This window comes from Sylvia atricapilla, chromosome 3 (assembly GCF_009819655.1).
Source record: "Sylvia atricapilla isolate bSylAtr1 chromosome 3, bSylAtr1.pri, whole genome shotgun sequence".
Classification (NCBI taxonomy): Eukaryota; Metazoa; Chordata; class Aves; order Passeriformes; family Sylviidae; genus Sylvia; species Sylvia atricapilla.
Window position 1 is genome coordinate 60,462,603 of NC_089142.1, and position 27,512 is coordinate 60,490,114.

Sequence of the window (27,512 nt, forward strand, 5' to 3'; positions counted from 1 at the left end):
GCTCTGCTTTCACCTAAGTGTGTGTGCACCATTGTTCTTCATCGCGAGGACTTTGGTAGCTGTTATCATCAGCTGCGTTCATGAGATCCTAAGAAAAAGTATCACAGAGCTTGTTTGCATTTCTGTGGCTGTTTGCAGCAGTCAGGTTGTAGACCTTTTTAAACATAGATTGTGTAGTACAGCACCTTGCCTTTAATAATTTTGTTCTCTGCTATTTTCTTCTGCGTTCTAACCCTACCCTTGTTTGTTCTGACCTCATTCCTCTCCTATTACCTCCTGCGATGTTGTGCCACAGTTTCTCAATGTGACATAGATTGGCTCTTTCAATCATTCTCTCTCCAGCAAGTCATTGTAAAATGAGCAGCTGTTGTGTTGCTGATAGCTGTGGCTAGGGAAAGCCAAAATGTTGCAGAGGGTTCTTGGTGGGAAGACCATTAAAATAAAGGTGTTGCTTTCCCAGGGTTTACTGGAAGAGAAGCATCCTTTTCCCAATGGCTCCTTCCTTGCAACAAAATTGAAAACTAATTTAACATCAAAAGGGCAGACAAACGAACAGCCCCTATTAAACCTCCCAAATGGCTGATTCTCTTCCACTGCCTGTTTAAGCTGTCTCTGCACCCCTCCGTCAGCCTGCCACCCCGCATTGCTTTCTGCGGCACGCCACAAATTTCACAGAACAGCCTGGCACAGGCTGCACTGACATTGGCACGTCCCTAGCTCAGTGGGCATTTCCTTCCTGTGCTCTCTGAAATACTGGATGGATATTTTGTGTGGTAAGTGGCACATGCATATACAGCCTTTGTTTCCATTCACATTACCAGAATAGACCAGGGAGATTAACTCCTAAGAGCAGAAAAAGCAACTTGGATGGATTTTGTTCAGAAAGGTAGTTTTCTCTCAAAATCAGGAGACTTCTTTTTCAGATGTATATTCCTTACAGGGCTAAAATCCTACTCTTCTATGATTTCTACTGCTTCAAAATAACATTGTGATTTCCTATTAAGTAGATAATTATTCTGTTTTGCTAGAAATCCTGATCTCTTTATTTTGTAGCCATCTTTATAATTAGGGTACATATTCTTCCGAAGAATGAGATGTGATGCCCTGCACTGCTTTGGTCTTGAACTGTGCCTGATTCAACCCTAAACCATTAGTGGAAGCTGACACAGCACGTATCAAAATGCACTGCTCTTGCCAGAAGATTTAGTGGCTGTTAATTTCACTTTTCTCTCTTTTTTTTTTTTTTTTTTCCATTCCTTCCTGTTCTAACAGTCACCGTTTACTAACAAAGCAAAAATGTAAATAAGCTAGACTCCCCTTTCTCCCCCCATGCCCAATTTTGATCTTACTGGCCAAAGGCTTTTGTCAGCTCTTTCTCCCTTGTGGTGTAAGCAGCAAAATTTTTTTAATATTAAGAGTTCTGTGAAAGATTGCTGATAGGCCAGGAATCCCTTAACCCATGATGGACAAGCAGATTTTACACAAGTTAATAGATTCTATTATTTTTAAACCCCTACAGCAATTTTTATCTATATAGAAGAGAAGGGTATGCTATGCTAATGATGAATAGCAAATGCTGCCTTTAGAAATAGGTGCATTTTTTTTTCACATGGATCAGTATTTTGACTTCCACTTGCACAAATCAGTATTTTGACTTGTGCTTTTAAGACATTCTATGTACTTTCTGAAGAAACAAGTTTATTTTCACTCTATTAAGCGTCAACTGCATTGTTGTTTTAATTACAATTGTTTTTTTTCTTTCACTGAGGAGCTTGGATACAGATGAAGTTATGATTTTCAGAAAGAAATCCATTTGTGGATACTCTGGGTTTGGAGTGTTATTGCCAGTCCTATTAATTTATGCTAGCCAGTCAGTATCCTCCCTTGATGAAAAATACCCCAAATTTTAATTGTGGTAATTATGTGAATCAGTGGATGTAATCCATTCAATGTTAAACTCTACTCTCTGCAAACCTGGAGGTCTTCCACACCTGTATTGGTCAGCTCGCTGGCTCGAATTCCAGAATCCATCAGAATTACAGCATTACAGCCGGCACTTCAGGCAAAAAAGAGGAGCAAGAGGGAAATGGGATACCCAGTTGGAACAGTAACAGGAAATCTTGTCTTGGTGTGCCTGTTAGTCAATGTGTGTGTGACTAAAACGCTGCAAGAAGAAAACATGAGCAGTACTCTGTCATAGTCCAAAGGGACATTGCACTGCAAGAATCTGAATAGGAAGGATGCTTTCTTTCATGACTTTTAGAAGAGAACCTATCAATTGAATCTGTTCCCAGAAGATACTCCAGTAAAACAATAATTTTACTGTAGATCTTGTTTTGAAAAATAATTTGGAAAAATCTTCCTTGGGATTGAGCTATTCTACATACTTACCCTGTGAACCACCACTACTTGTATGTTATATGGCATGAACCTCTTAAGCATTATTTGAGGGAAAGAAGACTACCATATAAAGTGATAAACACTATTTAATGGTCTTTGTGGGTGACACAGACAATGGGGTCGAGTGCACCCCCAGCGAGTTTCCCAATGACACAAAGCTCTGCAGTGCACTCGACACACGGAGGGAACGGATGGCATCCACAGGGACCTGGACAGGCTTGAGAGGTGGGACTGTGTGAACCTCATGAAGCTCAACAAGGCCAAGTGCAAGGTCCAGCACCTGGGTCAGGGCAATCCGAACAGATACTGACTGGGCAGAGAATGGATTGAGAGCAGCCCTAGGGAGAAGGATTTGGCGGTGTTGGTGGAGGTGTTCAGCATGACCCAGCAGTGTGAACTTGTAGCCTAGAGAGCCAGCCTTTTGCATCAAAAATAGCATGGCCATCAGTGTGAGGGAGGGGATTCTGCCCCTCTGCTCTGGTGAGACCCTACCTGAAGTTCTGCATCCAGCTCTGGGGGTCCCAATAGAAGCAGAACCGAAGTTAGAGCGGGTCCAGGGAAGGGCCATGAAGGTAATGAGAGAGCTGGAGCACCTCTTCTAGAAGACAGCTTGAGAGAACTGAGATTGTTCAGCCTGAGGAAGAGAAGGCTCCTTGAAGGCAGGCAGCCTTCCAGCACTTACAGGTGGCTTACAGGAAGACTAGAGAGGAACTGTTGGAAAGGACATGAGTAATAGGTCAAGGGGAATGGTTTTACATTGAAAGGAGGTTTATATTAGATACTGGGAAGAGGTTCTTCACTGTAAGAGTAGTGAGGCACTGGAACAGGTTGCCCAGAAAATCTATCAGTGCCCCATCCCTAAAAGTGTTCCGGGCCAGGTTGGATGAGGCTTTGAGCAGCCTGGTCTAGTGGAAGGTGTCCCTACCCATGACAGGGGGGAGCAGGGTTGGAACCAGATGAACTTTTAGATCCCTTCCAACCCAAACAAATGTATGAATCTATGAATTTGTAGTAGTGTGCTTTTTGTTAAAGTTTTAAATACCCTAAAGTAAGTGCAAAACAAGAAGGGATTATATCCTTGTAAAATGGATATGATCCCCCTGTCTAGAAAGATTATTTTAACACATCTATCAATGTTTCTCCCTTGGCTTCTCCGGAGGCAAAAATCTTGCAACAGCTTGTTGCAAGGAAGATGCATGCTGTTCATTGGCATCCAGACCAGAAAAAAGCCAAAACACAAAATGCCATTGACGTAGCTATGTTCTTAATCACTTATTGTGCACAAAATATCTAATCAGCAGTTTTGCAAATCTAGAATGCTTATGAATAAAATATGTGAATTGTTTCACATTGTAGTAGTTTTAAACCCTTTCTTTTGAATGGTTTGAACAACATTTAGAGTGTTTCTGTCTTTTTAAAGGATGAAGAAATAAGCAAATTGTAAAGCAGTCTAGCTCAAGGCATTGCTTCTAGCACAGGGAGTGTCTAGCCTGTGATACCTATTAGAATTCAGCCCAGGTCACAACTGATGAATAATCTGTTGTCTCAAGGCTTCATGAAATAACTAAATAGTCTCAATCAGGTTTCGTGAGGAGAGCCTATGCTGCAAAAGGCACTATAAAAACTCCTGCCTTACTTGCCATGTTGCCAGAGATCAGGGAGGTGTCCTTCTCTGCAGAGGTGGTCTTTCGAGAACAGGTGCAGGAGATGAAAAGAGACAGAGACACACTGTTCAAGTTCCTCCTGTTCAGTTTTTGTGATGACAGAGGGTTTCATATTCCATCAGCACCAACCTGCTGGTTTTTATTGGCCCAAAGTTAAACATCAGATAGAAAAACAGTAAATCACACAAAAAAAGTATACCTTGGGTGGTTATTTTTTATGGGTAGTTTATGGGGTTTAGTTTTAAGTGGTTTCACTTGTTTAATATCTAGTGTGTCAGTGTTTATGTTTCACAGTTACACGTTGCAGTTTTAGTTTTCAGTTCCTGTGTTAAGCCAGTGCCAAACATTTCTGCCCTATGGACTGAACTCCCTGAAGGGTCCTGCACTGAGAGTTGTCCAGCACTCTCCCACAGATGGCCAGATCAGTAGTGTTCACGTCCCCATAGCTGTGCTCTGCCCCGTATCTGGTTTGTCCTCTTTGCTGATTCCTGCCAGGCCTGTTCCCCCCATCCTGGCAATGGCTGAGCAGCCAGCATGGTGGGGCATCTGCTGCTGTGGACACTGTGGCAGCGCACGTACACAGGCCACTTCTTGTAGCTCTGTGAGTCACTGGTAGCACCCTGCTGGTACAAATCCATCTAGAGTACGAGGGCTGTTGAAATCCAATTAACATGTTTGCATAATTATGCATGTGCTCTGCTTCATGTAACAAAATTCAAATATAGTTAACCACAGCGGCCAAGATTTGACAGGTATGTTTGTTGTTAGTTTTAGATGCATGTTTTAAGGCCATCCTTGGACAATTACTGTTTACGTTTGATCATTAACTTAGGCATTTCTTTTTTTTTCCTCAACCCACTTTTGTTTTTATCAAATATAAAATGGCGTGTGTTTGGTTTTGTATGTTTGGGGTTTTTTTATTCTGTCATTATTTGGCTACACAGATGTAGATTGTCTCTCTTTCTTTGTGTTGGCAAATCAGGCATTAATTTGCGTTTTATAATAAATTAAAAGGTTGTCTCTCACTCCCTTGTCCCTTGCAATACTAAGCAGTGATTGATGAGCAAATGGGAAAAGTCTCTCACGTCTGCATCAGTGTGTTTTTGTTGTTGTTGACAGATGGTTGTTATACCTAGATAAAATAGAGCATAAATGTCATAAGATGTTTGGTTTCTGTCATGGGATAGGCTGCTGCAGTTTTCAGTTTTTCAGTGGACTATGTATCACTGCCATGAGAGATATTTAAAGTGGCCTTCATGCTTCATAGTTAGTGTCAGACTTGACTAGACAGATACGTGGTGTGTCCCTCCTTAGAAGAAGGAGTCTGAACAATTGCAAATATGGCTTGAATTAATTTTGTGCCTCAAAAGAAGAACATTTTCACTATCTCCAGATAATAATTTTTTTAAAAATTAATGAAAAGCAAGATATCCTTTCTCCTCCTTAGAGACAAAATTCATGCAGCTTGAACTGTGACTTGAAAGATTTGAACAGCCCTTTGACAGCATCGCTCTGTAGGTAGATAGGGAAGTCAAATTGCAAAGTGGGTTTTTAGAAAGCAAACACAAAAGAACAATTCACTCCGTTGGCAAGCTTTTCTGTTTGTTCCCCATCTTCAGATAACAGTGGACTCAAATTATTGTGATGTGTTGATTGATTACAGCCGTTAAGTTTCTTAGTAATCAGTTTCATCACTTATTCTCAATTCACGCTTGCACCTTTGATTTCTCTTCCACAACAGGGTGATGTGGGTTGTCGTTGACTAATGAAGAACAGAATTGGTTTCGGCGTGAGACAAACGGAATGCCGACACCAATCCCAAAATGCATTAATCTTTAATAATCCACATCTGCATGTTTATAAATGATATAACCAGGAGTTGCTAATGTTAATACTCCCCCTTCCAAACAGAAGCTGACATAGGAGTTGGTGTTTGCAAACTGCATGAGAGGCACGTGGCCGTGCGTGGTGCGTGTGACCTTGCGGAGGGAGCTCTCCAGATGAAAGTTCTCGGTTGATTAAAAATACATGAAGAATTGCTTCGCTTCCGCACCGGTCTTTGGAGCTTATCGTTGTCGGGCGAGATGAAATATGGCATGATAGATCTTGTCTTCTAGGGAGATCAGACCCACCAAATGGTTTTTGGAAGCAGGTTTGCCTCAAGGTGCTTTTATCCTTTATGCATTCAGCTTGCCCTTTTCTCCCTCCTCCCTGAGAATTGCTGAGACCAGGGCTGTGTAATATGCAATATAACACAATAAGAAAAACTAGATTAGCTGAGGATTTGTTCCTTTTGAGGGTAGTATTAGTGAGAGCACATACATTTTGCTACTAAAATGCTCTTTAATCAGAGACAGTGATCTACTATGAGCAGTAGCAGGCAGGACTAGCTAAATAGCTCATTGCCACGTAGCGCTGCTCCAGTTTTCCTGCTTGCTAGAATTGAGAGAGCCGAGAGGAGCAGGGAGAACTCACACTCCATTCTTGATGGTCTTCCAAGTTAATGCTGCCTGATTCTGAGAAATTCTTAAACTTACCTGGATCAAGGGAAAAGAGATATGGATAAGAAACAGCAATTTCACATCACATTCACCCTTCCTTTTGTATCTTGCATGTTTTCACACTGCAGATGTCGTAAATGAAAATTGATCTGTGGTTTGGTTAAAATTTGGCAATGTTAAAGTTAGGAGTTAAGGTTTTTATTAGGTGGCGAATTTTAGAAATGTATGTCTGCTACATCTGTTGTGCTTCTCAGGCTCTTGAATGCAGGTGACACAATGAGGAACAGCTTAAGAGAAAAAAAATCTCCTCCTAGTTATAAATACAGTCTAGAGAACGAGCACTGATAATGAAAAATTCTTCCTTTTGGAACTTGGTTTAAATCCCTAAATAGAATTCTGAGGTTTTAAGTTTCAGGTGTGTGGCAGGGTAGGTTTCATTTCTGGAAGGAAGAAATGAGCGAAATATAAGAAAGAAATACTACCCTCTCCTTTGTTAGGAGCTTTTAGGTATTTAGCACTTGCATCAATTACAGTTTATATTCTGTTTAATTGACATTTTATAAAAAATTTGAGAATGGTTTTTCTCTAGCTGAAGTATATGCTTTTTGCATTACATGTAATTACTACAAACATGTAATGATGTGTCCTAAGTAATTACAGATTATTAAATCCATACTAGCCTTTAGAATCTTCTACTTCGGTCCAAATGCAAGCAAAACTACCATTTTTATGGAAGGATTAAAAGGCCAGAATAAAAAAACGCAGTATGACTACAGGGTCTGGATCATTCCCTAAAGAACATAGGCATTTTTTTCAAAACTATAAGAAAATACAATTTTCAAAATCTTAAAGCAATTCAGAGGCCCTGTAGAGGTGTGAGAGAAAGTGCTGGCAAGCTGTGGCTGCAGCCTCTCCCAACCCCTCTCATCCCAATTCACGCCATCACTTTGGAGGGACGCAGTGACAGAGTGCAAAACATGTGGAGGGGTGGTTAAACGAGACTTTAGAGGGGGAAAAAAAGAAATTAAGTCAGTGGCTGTGCTTTGAAGAGGTCTGTCTAGTGCAGAACAGCGAGCGAGTGGGGAAGAAAGGAGCAAGCACCTCATCTAATCTTTCTTCTGGGGACCCAGGTGGACAAATTGGCAACCCTGTTCACAGCCTCCCCCCAACCCCCTTTGTAGCGTAAGAACTGCTAATCGGATCCATGCTGCTGCAACTGTGGTTAGTTATTAACAGAATAAAAGCAGATTTCTTCAAAAGAACGGGTTGGGGAAAACGGCTCTACAAAATTGCAAGGTTGTTAGAATCTTAAATGCACAGCAGTCGGTTTTTCCCTATTCTGAATTAGGCGATGAATACGGCCTTTCATCTGTCACTGTGCCCATTTCTTCAGAAGGCAGCCAAACATTAGGCTTCTCAAACAAAAAAAAAAAAGAAAAAAAATGTTTGAAAGAGGAAAAATATTGGGGAACAGGAAGAATAGGAAAACGAGAAGGAGAAATCGGGTTTTGTTTTTATTAATTTGGCCTGGTGAGAGAAATATGAGCTTCCCTGCTCTATTCAGTTCCTGCACGCCAGCCGCTGTGAACCATCGTTTCTGAATGTGGGGATTAGAAAAGATTTAACTGGTTGCTATCCTGGGCTGCACCATTCTGGACAGGCCTCCAGCAGAAATATCCTTGGCTGGAAACTCTCCCAAGCTTAGTGGAAATAATGCATTAAATAGATGTGGAGTTAGGCAGAGGTGAAAGCAGAAAGAATTTGATTCCCCCAAATGAAACTTCTCATAACTACAAAGTGAAATTACAGGTCTGGGGTGGGTATTACTGAGGATAGAGAAGCAGTGATTCCTAGATTTAGACTGGCTGATGCCTTTGCTTATACAAGTAATTAAATGATGCATCCTTAATTTTGAGGAGCTCTACTGCCTTCCTGGTTTGCAGCAGAATTTTGGAATTTGTTGGAAAGTAATAGTCCTCAGGCAGGCAGGTGCTTGCTGTGACCTACTGGAAAGCCACTTATTATTTGGGTGAGTTGCATTCTTCCAAAGATTCCCTTTGACAGCTTATTTTTGGCTTATTTCCAAAATCTCAGGACAAAATGCTTCACTTTGGTCCAAGCACCGAAGTGACTTCTGGATGGGCCATGGATGAAACAGACCTGTTTGGCAGTGCCTGCTGCTGCTCTCCCTTCCCCTCCAGAGCAAAAAGAACTTTGGCCTTGGAGGGCAATATATTTTCTTTCTGCCCCTTGCCACCAAAACCATTGTCAATTCAGTCAGTACTAACAATTCTTTCACTTCATTCTCCTGAGTATTTGTTACAGTCTTCATACCTTACTCAGAGGTTACACAACCTGGAAGTAAATCTTGGATGTCTAATTTAACGGACCCCAGTTTCAGCTACCTAATTCTCTTTTTTTGAAGTCCATAATATAATGAATTATTCTGTAGTACAGATGACATTTGGATGGTGTTCCGTAAGTAATACTGTGGGACTACATGCTGAGTAATGAGGATGAAACAAAATATTGAGTAGCTACCTCATCTGGTCAGTCAACTTTGCTTTGAATTAAATGTTATACCTTGTCAAACAAGTAGCTTCTACTCATGAAATAAGGATGTTTATGCTTTTGCATTTGTGTGGAGAAAAGTCAGAGCTGGAGTTCTGCAGGCCCCTTTGTTCATTGTTCCTTTTTTTAATGGAGCTTTGAGAGCAGTTTAGCACTTAAGTTACAGTGGTTTCTTTGAAACTTACCCAGAATCCCATTCTTGATCTGGTGAGTGTGATATTGATAGGAAAAAGAAGGTGAGAGTGTAACTTTCAAGTGTTGGTAGTCTGAGAATTTTGCGTTTTCATGGGAAGCAAAGTGGGGGGTTTTACTTCTGTTGATTTTACATGGATTGTGATACTCACGTATGTTAGGGAATCTTGTGTCTTTGAAGCACGATACATTTGTTTTAAGAGGTCATATGGAAAATCAGGGCTAAGTCTGACAACAATCTTGATAACACTTTATGATGTAGAGCGTCCGTAAATCTGGCATAAGTTGATAAGCTTTTAGTTTAGAAGCTTGTACAGAAGCTTTGTGTGGCTACAATGGAACAAACCAGCTTCTTGCAGTCTCGCCTTCAGTGAGCTTCTCAGCCAGCCACCAAAAGCATTCCAAGGCAGGAAGGTTCTGGATTTTGTCCCAAGTTCCTGGGTCAGGGAGGTGGAAGTTGTCTTGGTAAGCAGGCTGCAGTGGATTACCCGTGTTGTAAGGGGTTATTAGCTGCATTTTGGTGCTGAGCAGAGCCAGAAGGCTTGGTCTGAGTGTGCTTCACTCTGCATTGCCTGAGAGGGTCTTCATGTCTCGGGCCTTTTAAAACATCTGCACTCAGATTGCTGCATAGATAGGAGGAGGGTTTTGATATTTTGCACATCTTAATTTGAGAGACTATGCAGACAACCCTTGCTTTTTACTTGAATGAATAAGTAATTTTAAAAATACTATTGTTACAACAGGAAGCTTTGCTACAATGCATAAATTAAGGAAGAAAATAATCTTTATTCTTAAGGGGTCATAGGCTTTATAAGATGAAAGAGATAACACAAAACACATGACCAGTTTCCCTTTATGCTACCCATAGAAAAATTTCTTTCCTTTGAGGTCATTTGCACCTCACTTCCAATTTCCTGAAAAGCTCATTTGAAACAGTCCCATATAGAAGCCTACTTATTCTGATGTAGGGATCCGAGACCTGGAATGTCTCTTCTGGTCTGTGAGCCTTTATTGAAACATTGACTGTGTGATGATTATCCTATTATTTTATCACATTTCATCTTAATCACTAGATTTTCAGGACCTCATTATTCCTAAAACAAAGTTGTTTCAAGTTCCAGTAATGGCTTAATTATCCTCCTAAACATCATCACGCTCTTTTTCCTCCCTGATATTTAGCCTCAAATATATATTTTAGAAAGAAGTCAGAAAATTCCAGCTCTAGTTTTTGTCGTACTAAATAATACTCACACTTTGAGCTTTCTGTGATTTCATGCTGGTAGCTGGTTCCCATTCCAGTTTGCATTAGGCTTTCTGGGTTTGTCCCTATGAGGGCTCACCAGTGACACATCAGCAGTGATGTTGTATTGTCTTACCTCTACTGTAAACAATCTTCCTAATTTATCCTAGTGATAAATTTGTTTCTTTGAGTGTGCATGACATGGTTAGTTATAGCTGTTTGTAGTCTATGACCTAGGTCAACAGATATTTTTCCTTCCTTTTCCCCTCCCATGTCTACCTGATAACCTACAACTTTTCAGTTATAAAAGGCCTGGTTCTGATCCATGTATAGAAATGCTTTGATTTTTAATACTCTAAGCCAAAAGGTAGTCCCAAGAGTTTCTTAGGTAGCATTTTGATCATCTTTTGTATTGACTAATATTCCCTACTTTGTATCAGTCAATGCCATTAATCCAGTCATAGCTTTCAATTCCTAAATTAGATTGGCAGTTGTCCCAAAGACAACCCACAAGATCTGTAACTTCTGCCTTTCCTTCAGCCTTTCCTTCAGCCTACTGTTCCATTTTCAGGCTGTCCTCCGCCCTCCAGTTCCTCATGCATCTTAAAATTCCTGTGCTTATATCCCTCCTTCTGTCCTTTACTGGTTATTTCCCAGAGGGAACCTGTTATCACCAAAACGTTTTCTTCACTCAATTTTTCAGGCATAATTCTGTGAGGTATTGTCCAGCTGGTGGAGGGTGTCACAGCCGAGCATCCTCCAGTATCATTACAGTGACGGGAGCAGAGAGCCCTCAGCATGTTTCAAAACATCGCTGATGTGGACTGTACGGACCCTCCTCAGCAGAATATCAAAGGTCTGCTCTTGCTTGCTATGCTGGCCCTAAGGAATTTACTTTTTACAGTTCAACTGCATGGCTATAGCCATAATGCAGTTGCTATTTAATACTTTTCTCAGTATGTCTTTGCCAAACGTATGCAGTCTCTCTTGACTCCATTTGAAGGGAAGATTTTCAAAGTGAAAAAATTTAAAAGCATTTGACATAATTTAAAAAATTGAAAACCCGCTTACAAATATAGTATTATGCATTTTTAAATTCCCTTACCTCTTCAGCTGATTTTTTTTAATACTAAATAGCAGATACTATATTCGGTAGACTGCTGGTTTCAGTAGTTTTAACAACTAATTTTACTAGATAGCTATAGACATTTGAATAGCATTTTGCTCCTCTGTTAAATATAGGGGAAGGAACTAGCGTGGCAGCGTCTATCCTTTTAACATGCATTATTGCATTTTCTGTGGTTTTGCATAATAGTAGTATTGTGAAACATCTGTAGTATCCTAGTACTTTGCATACATTTTGGCAGGTGGAGTATCTCACCAATGTGGCAACAGTGGTATACAAAACATGGGGGAAAGTCATCCCTGTTTAAACTTCCTTTTGTGTATCACTGGGTCAAAGGAGGCAGTAGTCTGTCAGTGAAAAAAAAAAAAAACAAACTGGATTTCTTTTCTCTCTTAAATAGCTGTAAAAGTCATGTTAAAAACTAAAAATGGTTATTTTTCTTTTGTAGAAGTTTTCCTTCCCTAATAAAATAGAAAAGTCTGTTCAGGTATTACCTAAAGTGTCTTGCAAGAAACACAGCTGCAATACTGGTTGAAAGAGAAAAGGATTACTATCATTTAAAGGAAAGAAATGGAAAATCTTTAAGGTCATTTCTTTTCATGACAAAGAAACTTAAAAAGCATGGCAGACAAGATCTTCAAAGGTTTTAAAGGCCTGTCATCAGCTCCCAATCAATAGGAGTTAGATACCCAAATTAAGAGTTCAGTTCAAGTCTTCAAAGGTATTTGGGTGCTTAACCTCCTTTTACCTTTCACATCACTTCTAAGAATAAAATGGCAGCTCGATTGAAAACATTTTGATGCACTACCTTCATGTCCAGCACCTGGATAATCTGTAGCACCCACTGATAATTAGCCGAGTGGATGCTTCTCTTGAAAGTTGGTTACTTGTTAGAGTATGTGCTGAGTTGGTCACGTTTATGAAATCGTTTTTTCTTTCTGAAACAAAACTGTTGCTTTACAGTTTATTTAATAAAGAAAAAAAATCAGAAGTACACTGAAAAAAATAGCATTAATGTTTGCAGATTCTGATAATTCCAATGAATCTGCAAGACTTCAGAGTCTGTATTGACTGAGAATGTGGAGGAAACTGATTTCTTTGTAAAACTTGTACAGGTACTCTTCTACACCTTGATTTTACTGGTCTGTGATTGAATATTTTGCTTGTGCAGGATAAGGCATCAGCCAGGTAACTGATGTTACTATCAGTGTAAAAAAAACCCAGACACTGTCTATAATATGCAAAATTTGTTGCCTATCATAGATATTCTCTGCACTATAGCTTCTCTCAAACTTGCCATGTGTCCACCTAAAGGAGGATCCTGCTGAGAGCTGTGCAGTGCAGTCAGAACATCCCTGCCTTTTTTTTTTTTTTTTTTTTTTTTAATGTTTGTTGGAATCTTAGATGGTTCCCATCTACTTGAAGTGCTCTCTCTGGTAGCGGTGCCTGGGGCATACACAGTGGAAGTGGCAGTGCCCTGCGTTAACATGGAAATGCTGTTTGTTTACAGTCTTGAGTCACTGAATCCTTCCTGTCAAGCCGAAAGCTTTCATTATAATGCAGGCACTTACCAACTCCCAGCCTGCTCTTGAGTGACATGAAAACATAAGCTGGAATTTGTCATTATTATTGTCATACGCCTCAGAGTTTGTGAATGGGCCGTGAAACCCAAAGCCTTGGGCGCTGAGTGGCATGTTTGGTCTTTTGGAGGAACAACTCTGCCTCTGGTCCAGCATTTGCATCTCTGAGACACTTGTCACAGCTGCTCCCGGTAATGTTGACTGTCATGTTTTTAGTGCAGAAGCACCTCATCTGAATAGCCAGGCAGTGGTTACACTCCACATTTTACAGATTTTCTCTTTGTTCTGTATCATTCTGGCCTTTCTTCAGAGTTGGTGCTGAGAGCCGGTGGCTTTGGGGCGGGAAGTGGATGGGGCAGAGCAGATGCTTTTGCTTTCCTGCGTTTCTGTCCAGCTCGGGCCCTTGGTTGCTCTAAAGGGCAGCCTCTGCTGCCCGCTGTCAGCCCGGCTCCCAGTGCCAGGACTGTCCTCAGGACTCTTGCTCCTGCCACTGCACAGGGGCAGCTGCTGAGCAGGAGGAAATGAGTCTCAGCAGGCACAAATCTATTGCCTGTGTTTTTATTCTTTCCATTTCTTTCAAATGGAAAACAATCTGAACAGTTTCTGAGCATGAGGGATATAATTCTCTCTGCTGCTATTTATACTGTGCTCATCACTACAAGTGTCTAACTGCTTAAAGTATGTATTTGCTGCCTAACCTGAGGTGGTCTTCAAGCCTCTTGGGCTGTCACAAGCAGGCATGTCTCAGACCTAGAGCAAAGAGGAGTCCTAGAGGATGTCCAGGTCTCATTCTTCCTCCTGCTCAGGCTGGGGCAGGTTGACTCTTAAGCTTGAGGTCCCTGAGGCATTGGGAGGGTGGTAAGATGGACCTCTCTGCTTCACACGTGTTGAATGGTGACCCAGAGGGGTGACTTGCATCAGTGCAATAAGCATCTGCCTTATTATCCATTAGCACTGAAAGGGAACGTTTTGTGTTCTGAGCCTCTGGGACTGCTCTGCTTGTTTGGGTGGGTAGACAGCAGTGGATGTCTTTTGAGCAAGGTCGTAAAAATGGATGTGTCTGTTCCGGCTACTTATTTTAATAAATAACTTCCCTTAGCTTTTATTTGAATAACAAGATACCCCTTTTCTGTCTGATCTCTTTCAAACATTCACTTTCACCACTTGTGCCTACATGTTATTCTTTATTCCCATATTCTACATGGACATTCACACAATATTAAAACCACTGATTCATTGAAATACTTTTTAAACTGTTGTTGTTAGTCATTTTTGTATTGACCGAATTTTTCATTGGTAATATTGTTGGCAGCAGTCCATGTCTGCCTGGCTGGAGGCCAGTTTAAGCTAGGCAGGATGAGCCCTATTGTTTAGCAGACTTGGATTTTGTTAAACTCCCTAACAGAAATATGTGTCAAGAGATTTGCAGCTATAAATTGGATCATGTTGGTGAGGTTGGGAGCTCACTCAGTGCGAAATTGAACATTTCACCATGCGTGTTGCTAAATGTGTTTGTGCATGTTTCCTCCATGGGTTTCAAAAATGAAAAGGAAAAAAACAGAAAAACGTATGAAAAAAGCTAGACCTGTTGAGCTCTGTCCTTACCTTATACAGCTGGTATTTTCTTTGATGTTGAGTGGTTGAAAAATGCAGCAAAGCTTGGTTTTGTGCACTGAAATGCTAAAAGCAAGTGTGTTTTCCCTTTTCTCTCTGTGTGTTACAGGCAGTCAGATGCCTCCGCAGCCTCCTGGCAGCCAGTCAGAATCCAGCTCCCACCCTGCCTTGAGCCAGTCACCAATGCCACAGGACCGAGGTTTGTTAGGTGTTGGGAACTTTTCAGTTGGTGCCAAATGCAGCCTTCATTTTAAGTTGCACATTAGCACTGTGAGATTTCCTGGTATTTCTTTTCTTTTCCCAGGGAAAATAATGACAGTCTTCGTTGTAAAAAGCTTGGGGGGTTTCCATCTCCGGGGAAAGAGCAACTGAATAGCAGGTTTTACCAAACTATAATTGAAAACAGGGTTTTCTCAAAATACAGTGAATGCCCAGGGTATAAAGGCAGTTTCTGTAAATACTTGAGTCATGTCCTGGAGAATACAGCTCTTTGTTGTCTATCTTGGAATTAAGATGTAGAGAAAGAGTGCTAACTAGGATCAGTTTTGCTACTGTTCTTAAAATTGTCACCTTTAATATCTTTGCATGGACACAATACTCCTCTAGCCAGTTCTAGGATAAAAATATCTTTAAATATAAAAGGAAATCAAATATTTAGGTCAAATGGTTCAAACATTTGGAAATCTTGCTATGGAAAACCTTGCAGGAAAGAGCACTGTTCTAAAAGGGTGCTCCCTACCATATGCTCACAAAAATAAGCAGAGCATTTTTAAGTTACAGTTACCTTTTATAAACTGTAAGCCCTTTTCCTTTCACCCCCTTTCGCCCTGGCTCATGGAAGATAATTGTCACAGCTTCGTTGTGTGGCCATACGTGCGATCAACTGCTGTAAACTGGGCAGTGCAGTGGTTAACATGTGCCAGTGACAGGCTTGCAAAACAGACACATGATAACTGTGATAAACATGGAGTTATTTATGAAATGCCCCTCCTAAAATGTCTTGCTTCCAGAAATATCCCAAGTAGCACCATATGGGGATACCATAAATACTAGAAGTTTTCTCACAGTGAAACAAGTTGAACTCACAGAATGACAAATTTCTGGGATAGCATCCAGGAGGAGCTAAGAGAACTCACAAAGAAGAGCAGAGAGTCTTAATTTTTGCTATTTTTCTGGGTTGAATGTCTCCTCCTCCAGGAATGCTGATTAATGGGAACATGAAATACAGAATTCCATGCTCATTTGTTTTGTTTGCTTTTCAGTCATTCTTTATACTCATTTGTTAGTGTGGGGACTTATTTTCCCATTTAAAAAAATTCAGAATAATGTACATGTTTGGTGAAAAAAAGAATGGCCTCAATACCCAATACAAATGTATGATGCTTTGTGGGATTGAAGTGTCACAAGGCAGCAGGAATGGATCAGATGGAGGCTTTGAAGACCCAAACATCTTGGAAAGATGTGTGCATTTCCTGGCACAACTGAGTCTTGGCATAAAATGTTACAGTGCTCAATAATTATTTCTGCAGTGTGTGTTCCTCACCTGGCTTTGGGGGACAAGTTATGCAGATCTCACAGAGCTGGAAATGTCGAACCTCTCTGTTCTGCCGTAGAACAAACGGGGGGTTCAGTGTATGGTCAGGAGAGGCAGACAGATATTCAGAAGTAAAACAGAAGACAGATGCCATGATTGGGAAGTCAAACAAGTAAGTGACAGTGAGAGAACTAAAATTTACAGATTGATTTAGTTTGTTTTTTTCCTCTCTGCAGTGAGAGTTGTAGGTGTGTTCTTAGAGAAAGTGTGTTTAGGAGTGTTGCATGTTTTGCACACTTCATATGCAAAATCTGGTGTAGTATGCATGATCCTTGTGACCCAGCTTGTACAAGAAGTCCATTTTTTTCATGGAGGAGATTTAAAATTTGTAACTAGCTAGGTTGTATTGATTTTGCAGAACATGTTCCCCAAAGCTTCTCTAAAGTCTGTGCTGTACACGCATAAACATGCGTGCATTCCCTTTTGTGCCCTGTCATTGATTAGAGGCTCCTTTGAAATGGAAAACTTCACCTTTTAAAAAGGCTGTTACATTAGTTGATTCCTTTGCTTGCTTGAACTGGTTTCCACAGAACTTGAAGAAAGGAAGGAGGGGGAATGATGGGGACTCAAAGAGAAGGTGCTTGTCATTTACTGATAAAAACCTGAGCAGAAAATCGTTGCTGCTAAGGACACCTGATCCTTGGGCATCTGTTACAGTAATTTAAACTCTCGGCTTACTGATACACTTTCTCCAAAAAAAAGAGGGAAAAAAAAAAGAAAATGAAAACAAAAGCCCCAGAGACCCTTCATAGGATAAGGTAATGTTGTTTCTTTTTGCACTTTGTCTAGCATTTCTTTCCTTGTTTAGAGAGAGAATTGGATGACCAAAAGACCACTAATCATTGCTTGAGCAGAATCCTCTGCTCTCAGTACCTGAACAACATTGTTATTTACCAGCTCTCCCGAAGGTTACCCAATGGGTGGAGCCTGAGCTGTAGCACGTTTGGATACTGCCCTTGAACCATTTAGTTTACGCTTACTTATTTTATTGTTTAAGTATTGGAATATATTTTACCGTGCTCTCCATGGTTACTCAGCACCCTACTGGGATATTTATATTTGTCTGCCTAAGACTCTACATCCCATCTCACAATGCAGCATGAAGCAGTGACCACATTTTTATATGTACATTTTGTGTGTGAAAGTAGGGGACTAGTAATGTAGTGCATATATAGAGTAATAGGAGTTTCTTGGGGGATTGGATTCTTTTGTGCTCCTCCTTTTGTATCGCTTATTTCATACTTTTTGTAATAAGCATTAAAATGCTTACTTTTAAAAATTAATTTTTAATTTTTTTTGTGACCTGCTCAGTGTAAATGTAGCCTGCTTTATAGGCACTTCCATTCTTGTCCCACAGCCAGTAACTGGCCACTGTTGTTTGATGCCCAACCAGTGAAATGGTTTTAGTTCTACCAACACACATTGTCTACCTAAGAAACAAGAAATTGCATTTATTTTATGTACATAACCTCTTTCTTAGCTCATGTGACTTGGAAAGCAGTGGGGCTTGAAGCCAAGTCACATACATCTTCAAGAATTGCTGGAGCCGGGCAGCTGGGGAGACAGACTGGTGTCAGAAGTCTCTTGGAGAAGCAAGAGGGTGTTTAACTGCTGCTGAATCCCAACAATTGCCATTACTTGGGGCTACCACGACAGTGTAGTCATGACTAATTGAGGTAGTCATCAAAACTTGCTGGTTTTGGGAGGAAGGGGGATGCACATCTTGCTCTCCATTTCTAGTAGATCTACTCCAGACTTTTCTTTATATGATCAAAAGTAGAGATTTGATATTTTGTGTTTACTGAAGTCAGAGCTCTTTATAAACTCTTTTTGCATCAGCCCCGGAGGTAGGGCAGCAGTAATACCTCAGCTGTCATAATCATTCAGCAAATACTTGAGGTACACAGCCACTTGAGTTCCCTGTGTTCAGCTATATCTACTTATTTGTTTGGGTTTTGGAAGCTGTACTTTGTGGATGTCTTTAGTAGCCAGAACTGCTCAATGAGTTAGAAGCTATTTCTAGGGATCAAATAGAAGCCCAGCATATCCCAATTGACCCTCTAAATTGGTTTCCTGAAGCTGCAGCCTGAAAAAGAAACCTTCATCCTGGCCATTAGCTTATACGCTCATTCTTACGTTTGTAATGTAATGGAGATTTCTGTCTACTTATATGAACACTAACCTGTGCAAGCACTGTTAGGAAGGTATTTGTCATAATAATGTTGAAATAGGCACTTTTACCCCTGCAGGAATGAATGGTTCCTTGTGTAATTCTGAAAAAGCTTAGAAAACTTACCTGCTTTTAAATAGTGTTTTCATGCTTATGCAGTTGGGTATGTAGATGTCAGGTTTCAGTCTTATATTAAAATAGTGAATTGGGAGCTCCTGAAAACCATTGAATTTAATGAAAACAGTTAATGACTTCACATTATCACTCTAGCAAGCACTCTCATAATGGGGATACTTAAAGAAGCCTTATTTATTAGTGCAAATGTATATGGGTCAGAATTAATTTTTAAAAAATCTTTAATTGTTTTCCCCTTATAATTTTCACAGCGGTACATAGTTAAATATTCATGATAATGCTGATGATATGCTAAAGGTCTGAAATAGATCTGGAGTCTCAAAATCAACACAGGTTATTTAACCCTTTTCATCTAATGCACCATTGGGGACTTGCGGAGTGAAATCCCAGAGCACTGGAATAATTAGAAGATAGTAATGAGGATTTAATTAGTCCTTGAGATATGCTGAAATAGGACCACTGAGAACTTTTCTTTTTGGACATGGATTGCAAGCAGAATTGATGCCGTTGCAGCTGCTGTGATGTGCTGGAAAATGTATTCCGTTGCTGGAGGCAGTTTCATGGCAGCATTCTGCGCCTGTCAGATCTGTGTGGACAGTGCCTGGAGTAATCACCTCCAAAATTGTTGAATAGAAGTTGCCGCCTTCTCTATCACCTTCTCCTCGTACCTTTTCGTTTTTTTTTTTCTTTTTTTATGTCATTCTTTCTGTTCACCTTTTATTTCGTTCTGTTGTTGACATCCAGCTTTTGAGGAGTGTTGTACAGTTGTGTGCTCTATTAAAAACATATCACAGTCGGGGACAAGGAGTAAGAAACTGCATGCTCTTAAGAGAGTACAGGTGTTACACTAAGCAAAATTTGGATCTTTTTGACACTGCTGCTTGTAAGGTTTATCCTCAGATCTTGTCCTTATTTAGTATTAGATCTTCACAGAAGTGATATTTATCAGTAGCTGCAATGTAGTAAATTTAAATAGCTTTTTTGGCAGTCAAGATGTTATCCAGTGAGAGGTTGTAACAGATGGGATGTGATCAGGCATTTTGATGTTCTCTTTGTGCTTCCCTACAAACACTAAGTAGCAACTGAATTCCTGTAACTAAAATTTCCTAATTTGCCCATTAGGTTTCATACAGGTATTTTTCTCCCCTTTAACTATTTTCTGGGCATGCTTATTTGTACATAGTCATTACATAAATTCCACTGTCATGCATTTTCTTCTAAGGAAATATAAATGTTTTTGCTTGTGTGGAAGACACAGAATGCCAATCAGGTGCTTTGCACCTACAATTCCTGATCACATTTATGGCTTAATACTGACATTGGATGGTAGAGATTCTTTTCCCTGAAATCTATTTTCTTCTTAAGAAGAGAAACCAGAAGGAAGAAAATAGATCAAAGAATTCTTATTGCAACAAAAAAGATACTGTAGTCTGCTTTAAGATCTTAAAAAGACTTTTTCCCTGAGAATACGTTTTTTGCTCTCATTTGGGGATTTGGGATCTATTCAGAGCACTGAGGAGCTAGAGAATAAAATGATTCTTGTCATTAACATTCTTCTGCTTGCCATGTTAACGATGACACCACTTAAGGTTAAATCAGACTTGGTAATAAGTTTACTTGATGTAGACTGAAGTGTTTCAGGCTCTTAAAGAAAGATGCTTGAGACATGCATAGAGTGCAAAGCCACAGGTATGTTTGAGTGCCTCTTCTGCACACAGCGTTCTCCAAGTGGGTCAGTGCAGGGGAGCTGAGCTCTGTCTGGTATGCAGGAGCACTCTGCCAGGCTGGGCGGAAATCATGCCCAGAAAACTGGGGTTAGAGGAACTGTGCCCTCAACAAGCAGAAAAAGTGCATCACGTAAGGAGGAAAAGCAGGTTATAGCTGAAACTGTCACGCCAGCTCTGTAAAACATCCCTTTTTATCTCAAGATGCGTGATGGAGTAGGAACATGATGCACAGGAGTACACGGAGCAGGTCTGTATGTGAAGGCAGAGCCGTGCAGTAAAGCTGGGCACTGAGCTTTTTTGGTGACTCAAAAAGCTACATTACTTTCTCAAATTAGTGAGTGCTAAATTTATCAACAGTCTTTTAAAAAGATCAGGACATCATTCGTTTTTACCTCTGTATTTTTAATTGGGCTGTAAAAGTGGAAGTGCACTGAAATGTAATGTCAGTGTGATAAGCAGGTTTTTTTTAATGTGTACATGCTATTTTTCTTTGCTATTTTGATTAACAATGCATGGCAAAAAAACTTAGAATATGTCTTCTTTGATTAGTAATCAACATCACTGGGATGAAAAGTTACTATTTTCCTCTCTGAGCTATGGGGTGCATAGTTTTGTGTCTTTGTCTCTCAGGTGTTTCAGGAAAATATGCTTTTCTTGCCCAGAAGTATTAGAAACTATGTTACTCTGCCAAAACAGGTTAATTCTTAAAGAAGTCCATCGCCATTTCAGGATGCTAGTTCCAGACTGCTCTTGGATTTCAGACATACACCAGCCAGTCTCAGCTTTAGGTTGATCTGATTAGTTGTGGCCTATACTAAATATATAGCAGTATAGCAGACCATCTGCAAGAAGAATCAAAGGACAAAAGGGTATGATTTACATACGGTAAGCCGTGCTCTGGGAGACAGCAAAACTGCAGGAGTAGGATGTGAAATAGGTAATAGTATCTGTACAATCAAAACCCAGAGTCAGGCCTCAACAAATAAGTTTTGTATACTAGCAGTTGGTCATTGCACTCTTCTTGCTGTTGTTAAATCTTGTTATACTTGGAGATGAATCTTTATTTCATTTTTTAAACTAAATTGGGGATTCTCTTTTTGAGATTAGGGAGCAGAATTGACTTATTCTGAGGGAGTTTATATAGTTGCCAGCAGAGAGACTTCTCAATAGAAAAGTTTCCACTGACTTCATTAGGCAGCCATCAAATTCCCTGCCTCTGGGCTCAGGGAGCGAGATAAGCTACAGCAGTTACTGATGGAGAACTTGACAGAGTGACAGTCGATGTTGCTGTCACATGCTTGATGTAAAGTTACTGGGTATGACTCCTGTGCCTGGGAGAGCTTCCCATTGTGGCCTATAAATTGGGAGCTACCAGTGGTCTGCCTGTTCAACAGCACCGAGGTTGTCAGGACACTCTACTTCCTCAGCACCTAACTTAACCTTCTTGTGAAGCTTCTGTAAAGATAAACAGCGTCTGATCTAAGACCCTTTATGTCTGTTTAAACTAATATACACAACAGTGAATTGAAATCTATATCATGTGTATATTAATAGCTAACACTGGATAATTCCTACCATCCCAAAGGATCCCAAAAGAATAAACACTCATCAGGGAACAGCTGCAAATCATGGAAAGGAAAAAATCAGTCAAATCATAAATCATGGTAAAAATAAGACTGAGGCAAAGGCACTTTGGGACTGAGGACAACACATGGGTTTTGTGTTTTTGAAAGAAACAGTATTATTTACTTTACATGTGTTCAACAGAAGACACATCACATATATTTTAGTATTGTCCACAAAACAAATACAGTAATATTCAGTGTATTTACTTCATGTAAAGGAAGATCTGAGTTGATTCAGGGAACCTTTGAACAGCAGTCTCTGGGGAAGGTAAAATTTTTAAACCTGGAGTTTAGACCATTAAGCCTGCAGGCTTTGCACATTACACATTATAAACTGCTGTTCCTTCCTTGCTCTCTCTCCTCCATGGTTTTCCTAAGTGCGCGCGTTATTAGCAAAACTTAGACAAATGTTGATTGTGCAAAGCAGACAGACTCCTCGGGTTTTTCATGTTGCTTCTGAGATTAATTCCAGCATCCCAAGCTACCTACTGAAATTCAGGATTCCATTTGGCGGCAGCTGGGAGGGCAGGGTGTGAGCTTTTGTACTGCAAGTCACTGTGACCCTGGTTTTTCAAACACTATAGAAAAAGCATCTTGTGTAGGGTATATTACAGTAAAAAATTATGTGTAAAATGGTGGATGAGCAATGTGTTATTTGTTTAGTCTGTGCATGAACATCCCCACAAATGTCTTTCCTTCTTTGTCCTCAGTGTACCAGTTAAAATTTGCATCAGAGAGCATTATGCAAGGTTTGCATTAGGAAAGGTTGGATATTTCTTCCCCGGCTACCATCTGGGTAATCTGTCTGATCCTTCCCCAGATTCTAATTTATCAATGATAGATTATATGAATTTCAAGGCTAGGCAGTAGCAGAGGGAGGTTTAGGGGTGGGAAAAATTTAAACATTATTGCATGCTATACATAGACTGGGTTTTGTAATATCAGAGAGAGAAGCAGAGGAGATTCAGCCAGTTAACCTAATAGCACAGCTGGTAAAACACTAGGGGGTCTGGGTTAAAACCTTAGCTAGGTCATTAGTTTCCATCTTCCCCAAAGCTATTCACATTGTGAAGAGAAGCAGTCAGACAAATAAACAGTGAGGAGAATGTAAGATAGATATTAAAACATAATAAGAAAATAATTTTAAAGAAAAATGAAACCAGTCCAGCACTTTTTCTTAAACAGAACATTGGCCTTTTTGTGGAAACGAGAAATACTGCAGTGATCTTTGCAGGAAATCCTAATTTTGCTATGGTGATATTTTCCTTTACTGCTGTTTCACATAAGCAAAGAAACATTCTTTGTTGAATGGGTGTGAAGAAATGTGGTACTTCTACTGCAGATATTAGCAGATGCCATTGTGAAAATAAATTGTCCAGATACCAAAGGGAAATCATGTCACTGTTACTCTAGCCTGGAGAGCTGCAGATGGTTTTAGTGGTGCTCTGATGGACTTGGAGAAGCTGGCAAGGTTTATGTGGGTTTTTATGTGGGCTGAAAAAAAGAGCTCAGTGTAGAAATTTGATTATGTTTTTTCATGGTTAATGGAGAAACATTAGAAGAACTTCTAATTAGAAGAAGAGTTCATTAGAAGAAGAGGAGTTCTCAGAAGAACTGAGAGAGTGAATGTTTGAGGAAGGAAAGTTTGCCAAAAACTGTATCATGTATGTGCAAGCATTTGCTCTTTTTTCTCAAAGAACTTTCTCCTAAAAACATTTTGGGACTTTTTTTTTTTTTTTTTTTTTTTTAAATATAATGTGATTGAAGAAAGAAACAAGAAATTTAAAATATTTTTAATAACTTTTATTAAATACTAAATCCAAAGATACTGTATTGGTGCAGTGCAGGTATTTTATTTAGTTGACTTTTTTATTTCTTTTATCTGCCTATTAACTGGACAGGAATATTGATAATTAGTATTACTATAAATGAGATTGACGTTATTATTATAAATGAGATTGACACTGCAAGCCGCTCATGCTCACCAACCCAACACCTTGTGACGTGTATTGCTCAGTCAGACGCATTTCATGTGTCAAACATAGATCTGGGCACGTGTTAATACAGTCGCTTTCTGCAAAATGAAAATAGGATCTGAAGTATCTTGAATGTGAAGAAATCTTGCGCCTGCTTGCTCTAGGTACCAGCGGTTTTTTGTGCCACTTGATTCACTTGGTTTGTTTTCTGGTACATGGGTCAAACCTTCCCCAGTTTCTTAATTGCTGTTATTTGTTTAGACCTGTATAACATTTTTGTCTGCTTAGATTTTTTCCCAGTACCTAAATCTCTCTCACTGTGTCCTTTTCAGTGTTTATTTTAAGTAGCACCTTAGGGGTAGGTACCAGGCCATCCTTTGCCAGTGACAGTAAGTAGTTTATGGCCAGGTAGAGCTGGCCCCCTGTAAGCAGTGGTACAACTGTGCTTTCTTAGCTCCTGCTGTGTCCGTAAGCCACACATCTCCAGGTTCAACCACACCATTTGAAGATGTTCAAGTACCATCTGCAGACAACTTGGTTGCATATTAAGGGTTCTGGTATCACAGGCTTACGTGAGAATAACCAACTCTTTCAATTACTAGAAAGCTTAATTAACGTGTGAATTGTATTCTGTTGGATGTTTCCTTGCAGTGCTCTGAGGTGCTGACCATGGGCATGTTTAGCTGGGAAAAAACCCAGGCATGGTTCACCAGTCCAAAGCCTTCCTGAGCTGTCCTTGCCATCTGAAGCGGATGGGCCAGGCAGAGTTTCGTTGTGACTGTGACGTTCCTCAGCATCCTGCCGTGCTAGCAGGGTGCCAAATCACATAATAATGCTTTTCATTTATTTAGCTTTACCCTGACACATCTGTCTCAGTGTTGTTTATGCACAGATCAGCTAGATTTGGGAGTCACTGCTTTAGATCTGTCACAGATCTGTTGTGTACTCTGGTGAAAATCCTGAGAGAGTGGATACAACTCCAACTGCTGTCTGAGGAAGGAAAGTCTGCCAAAAACTTGTGTCATGGGTGTGCAAACATTTGGGGTTTTTTCTCCAGGGTACTGACCAGTGCCTTGCTAAAATACCAAGCATTGGAAATTCTTATGTTTCTCCCCACACACAAGTTTTTCCTTTAGAAGTAGTGGAAAATATCTGTTCACATACTTAATTCTTTCAAGCTGATTCATAAGTACTGGATTTTATATTATTTTTTCTCTAATTAGTTGATGATCAGTGTATGCATCCTATCTGTTTCCACTTTTCTTATTCCATGATTTTCAGAGTATTAAGCCTATCTAGCTAGTAATAGCCCTTTCTTCAGCCTTTGCCATTGAACAAGGGGAACTTCCTTGTTCTTTACTCAGAAAGGTTTCTCAGTTCTTCTGGTCCCAAGCTCTGTCACTAAGCATGCCCTTCTAGAATAAGCTGTAGCCCAGTGTATTTTTTTTCTTGGTAAGTTTGTTTTTACAATATGCTGTTGCACATTGTACCTTTCCTCATTTTTTATTGATCAGGTGTGTAAGTTAATGATGATGTGCTATCAGTGTAAACTCCAAAGTTTTGGTGAGCTTAAAATGAGTAAGTGTTGCACATGTTTCCAGGTTTAATTCATTCATCAAAATCGATGGACTCCTCCTGGCTAAATCAAAAGACCTCTCATTGACCGTGGGTTAAGTGTGTTCCAGTAGACAGTTGCTGTCCATCAACTGATGTGCAATAAACTCTTCCTTTGCAGTCACTTCCTTTCTGTTTGAGCTTCTGCTTTTCTGTAAGGTTTTTTCATATTCAAGCCAAGATTTTAAAATATCAAAAGAATCCATCTGAGATTTTACGGCAGCAGCCAGCACGTTCAGTGGGTGTTTTTCATGGGTAGTGCTAAGGTGATAGTATTCAAGAAACAGATGGGTTTGTATTGGTCAATGTACAAATGTAAGACAACCTTAGTGCATAATTTCATGAAGCTTTAGTAATTTACTGTTGTACATCTGTTTTCTGTATACATATGCCTGAGGGAATGATGAGGTTTTAAATATTTTTCAAAAAGGATCATAGGTGGTATTAGTTATACAATGTGTATTGCCAGGTGTTAGTGCTCTTTAGAACACCAGAAGCTTCATTTTTGTCTTTTCCGTCATCAAAGGAGCAGAAATGCTTCTCTCATAAGCATTGATTGTTGTTTTTTTTTTTATTTTGCTAAAAAGAAAGAAGAAAAATAAAATGCTACCTGACCATTTTTAAACACTCTATGTATGTTCAATTTGAACATGCAAACATATTTTATTACTGTTATGGTTTGATAATTGTTAATAGTATGCTACTCTTCCACTGAGAACAAAAAAAACCCAAAAAACAACAACAACAACAAATAAAACCTGCAGAGATTACTATGCAATGTTAGAATGGTTTTTAATACAGTCATTCTTCACGTATGTAAACGTAGTATAAAAGCTAACAAAAAAGGAAGAGAATGCTTCTGCCAGCATCACTTTATTCAACTACTTCTGAAATAGCTTAGTTTGCCAAAACCCACTCAGATGTTTTTTCAATAAGTAATCTTTTGTTGTGATGGCAAGTAAAGCATCACTTCCACCTCTTTTTATCATTAATATTAAGGGAAGGGAGTAGATTTGCTCACTGATGAGTATGTAGCCAGTGCAATTTTTAAAGGCTTAATTCATAGCTGTTTCCTAGCAGTTTAAAAGACGAAACAACCCACCTTGTTGTCACAGGGGTTGACATGTCAGATGCAGTCTGGCTGTTAAATCACTTCACTGCCATTACTCCCGTGCACCTCTAATGTAATCCTACTTTCATTCTTTACAGAAGAAAACTTTATCTTAGATCTAATTTTCTGGAAAGAAAATTTATTTCTTTCTGTATCAGCTATAAAATGAAGTTGAACACTAGGGAAAATGTGTGTAAATAAGGAAAAATGAATGTATGCCAGCTGCTCCCTTTCATTTCTGGTAAGATTTTTAGAATTGATGTTTTTTTTTTCTTTATGATGCATGAATGTTAATGTGTTGACCGGGAACCCTTTTCTCTCTAAGACATCTGAGCTTTCTGTGAGTATTTAAAACACTTCAAACTCATGCACTGATCTCTGGATGTTGACTGGGCTCTCATGCAGGCTGATGAGGATAGACTCCTCTATGTTGCAGTGGAATCCAGATCAGAATAAGAACTGTTCTTTGCTATTCCACATCTCATCTGTAGCTGAAAGGACTCCTCTGCTCTCTGGCAGGAAATTAGGGCATTTCCTGTTTTAATGCCATGCTTCAGTGTACCATACAGACAGTAACAGAACATAGTATAGCACAGATACTCTTCCTGAATTTAAGGATGCCTTTTCCTTAATTCTTTATCTTCCTTCAAGAGAAGATAGCAAAGCCAGCCT

General features: G+C 39.7%; 1 protein-coding gene across 6 annotated transcripts in view; it reads left to right on the forward strand.

The window, feature by feature from the left end:
• ARID1B (AT-rich interaction domain 1B) overlaps positions 1-27,512 on the forward strand; it is a 323,744-nt gene that overhangs the window by 227,358 nt on the left and 68,874 nt on the right. For all 6 annotated transcript variants that reach the window (XM_066315514.1, XM_066315519.1, XM_066315515.1 and 3 more), the window contains one exon: positions 14,998-15,087. In XM_066315514.1, the coding sequence (XP_066171611.1) occupies positions 14,998-15,087 (90 nt within the window). The remainder of the gene's footprint in view (positions 1-14,997; positions 15,088-27,512) is intronic.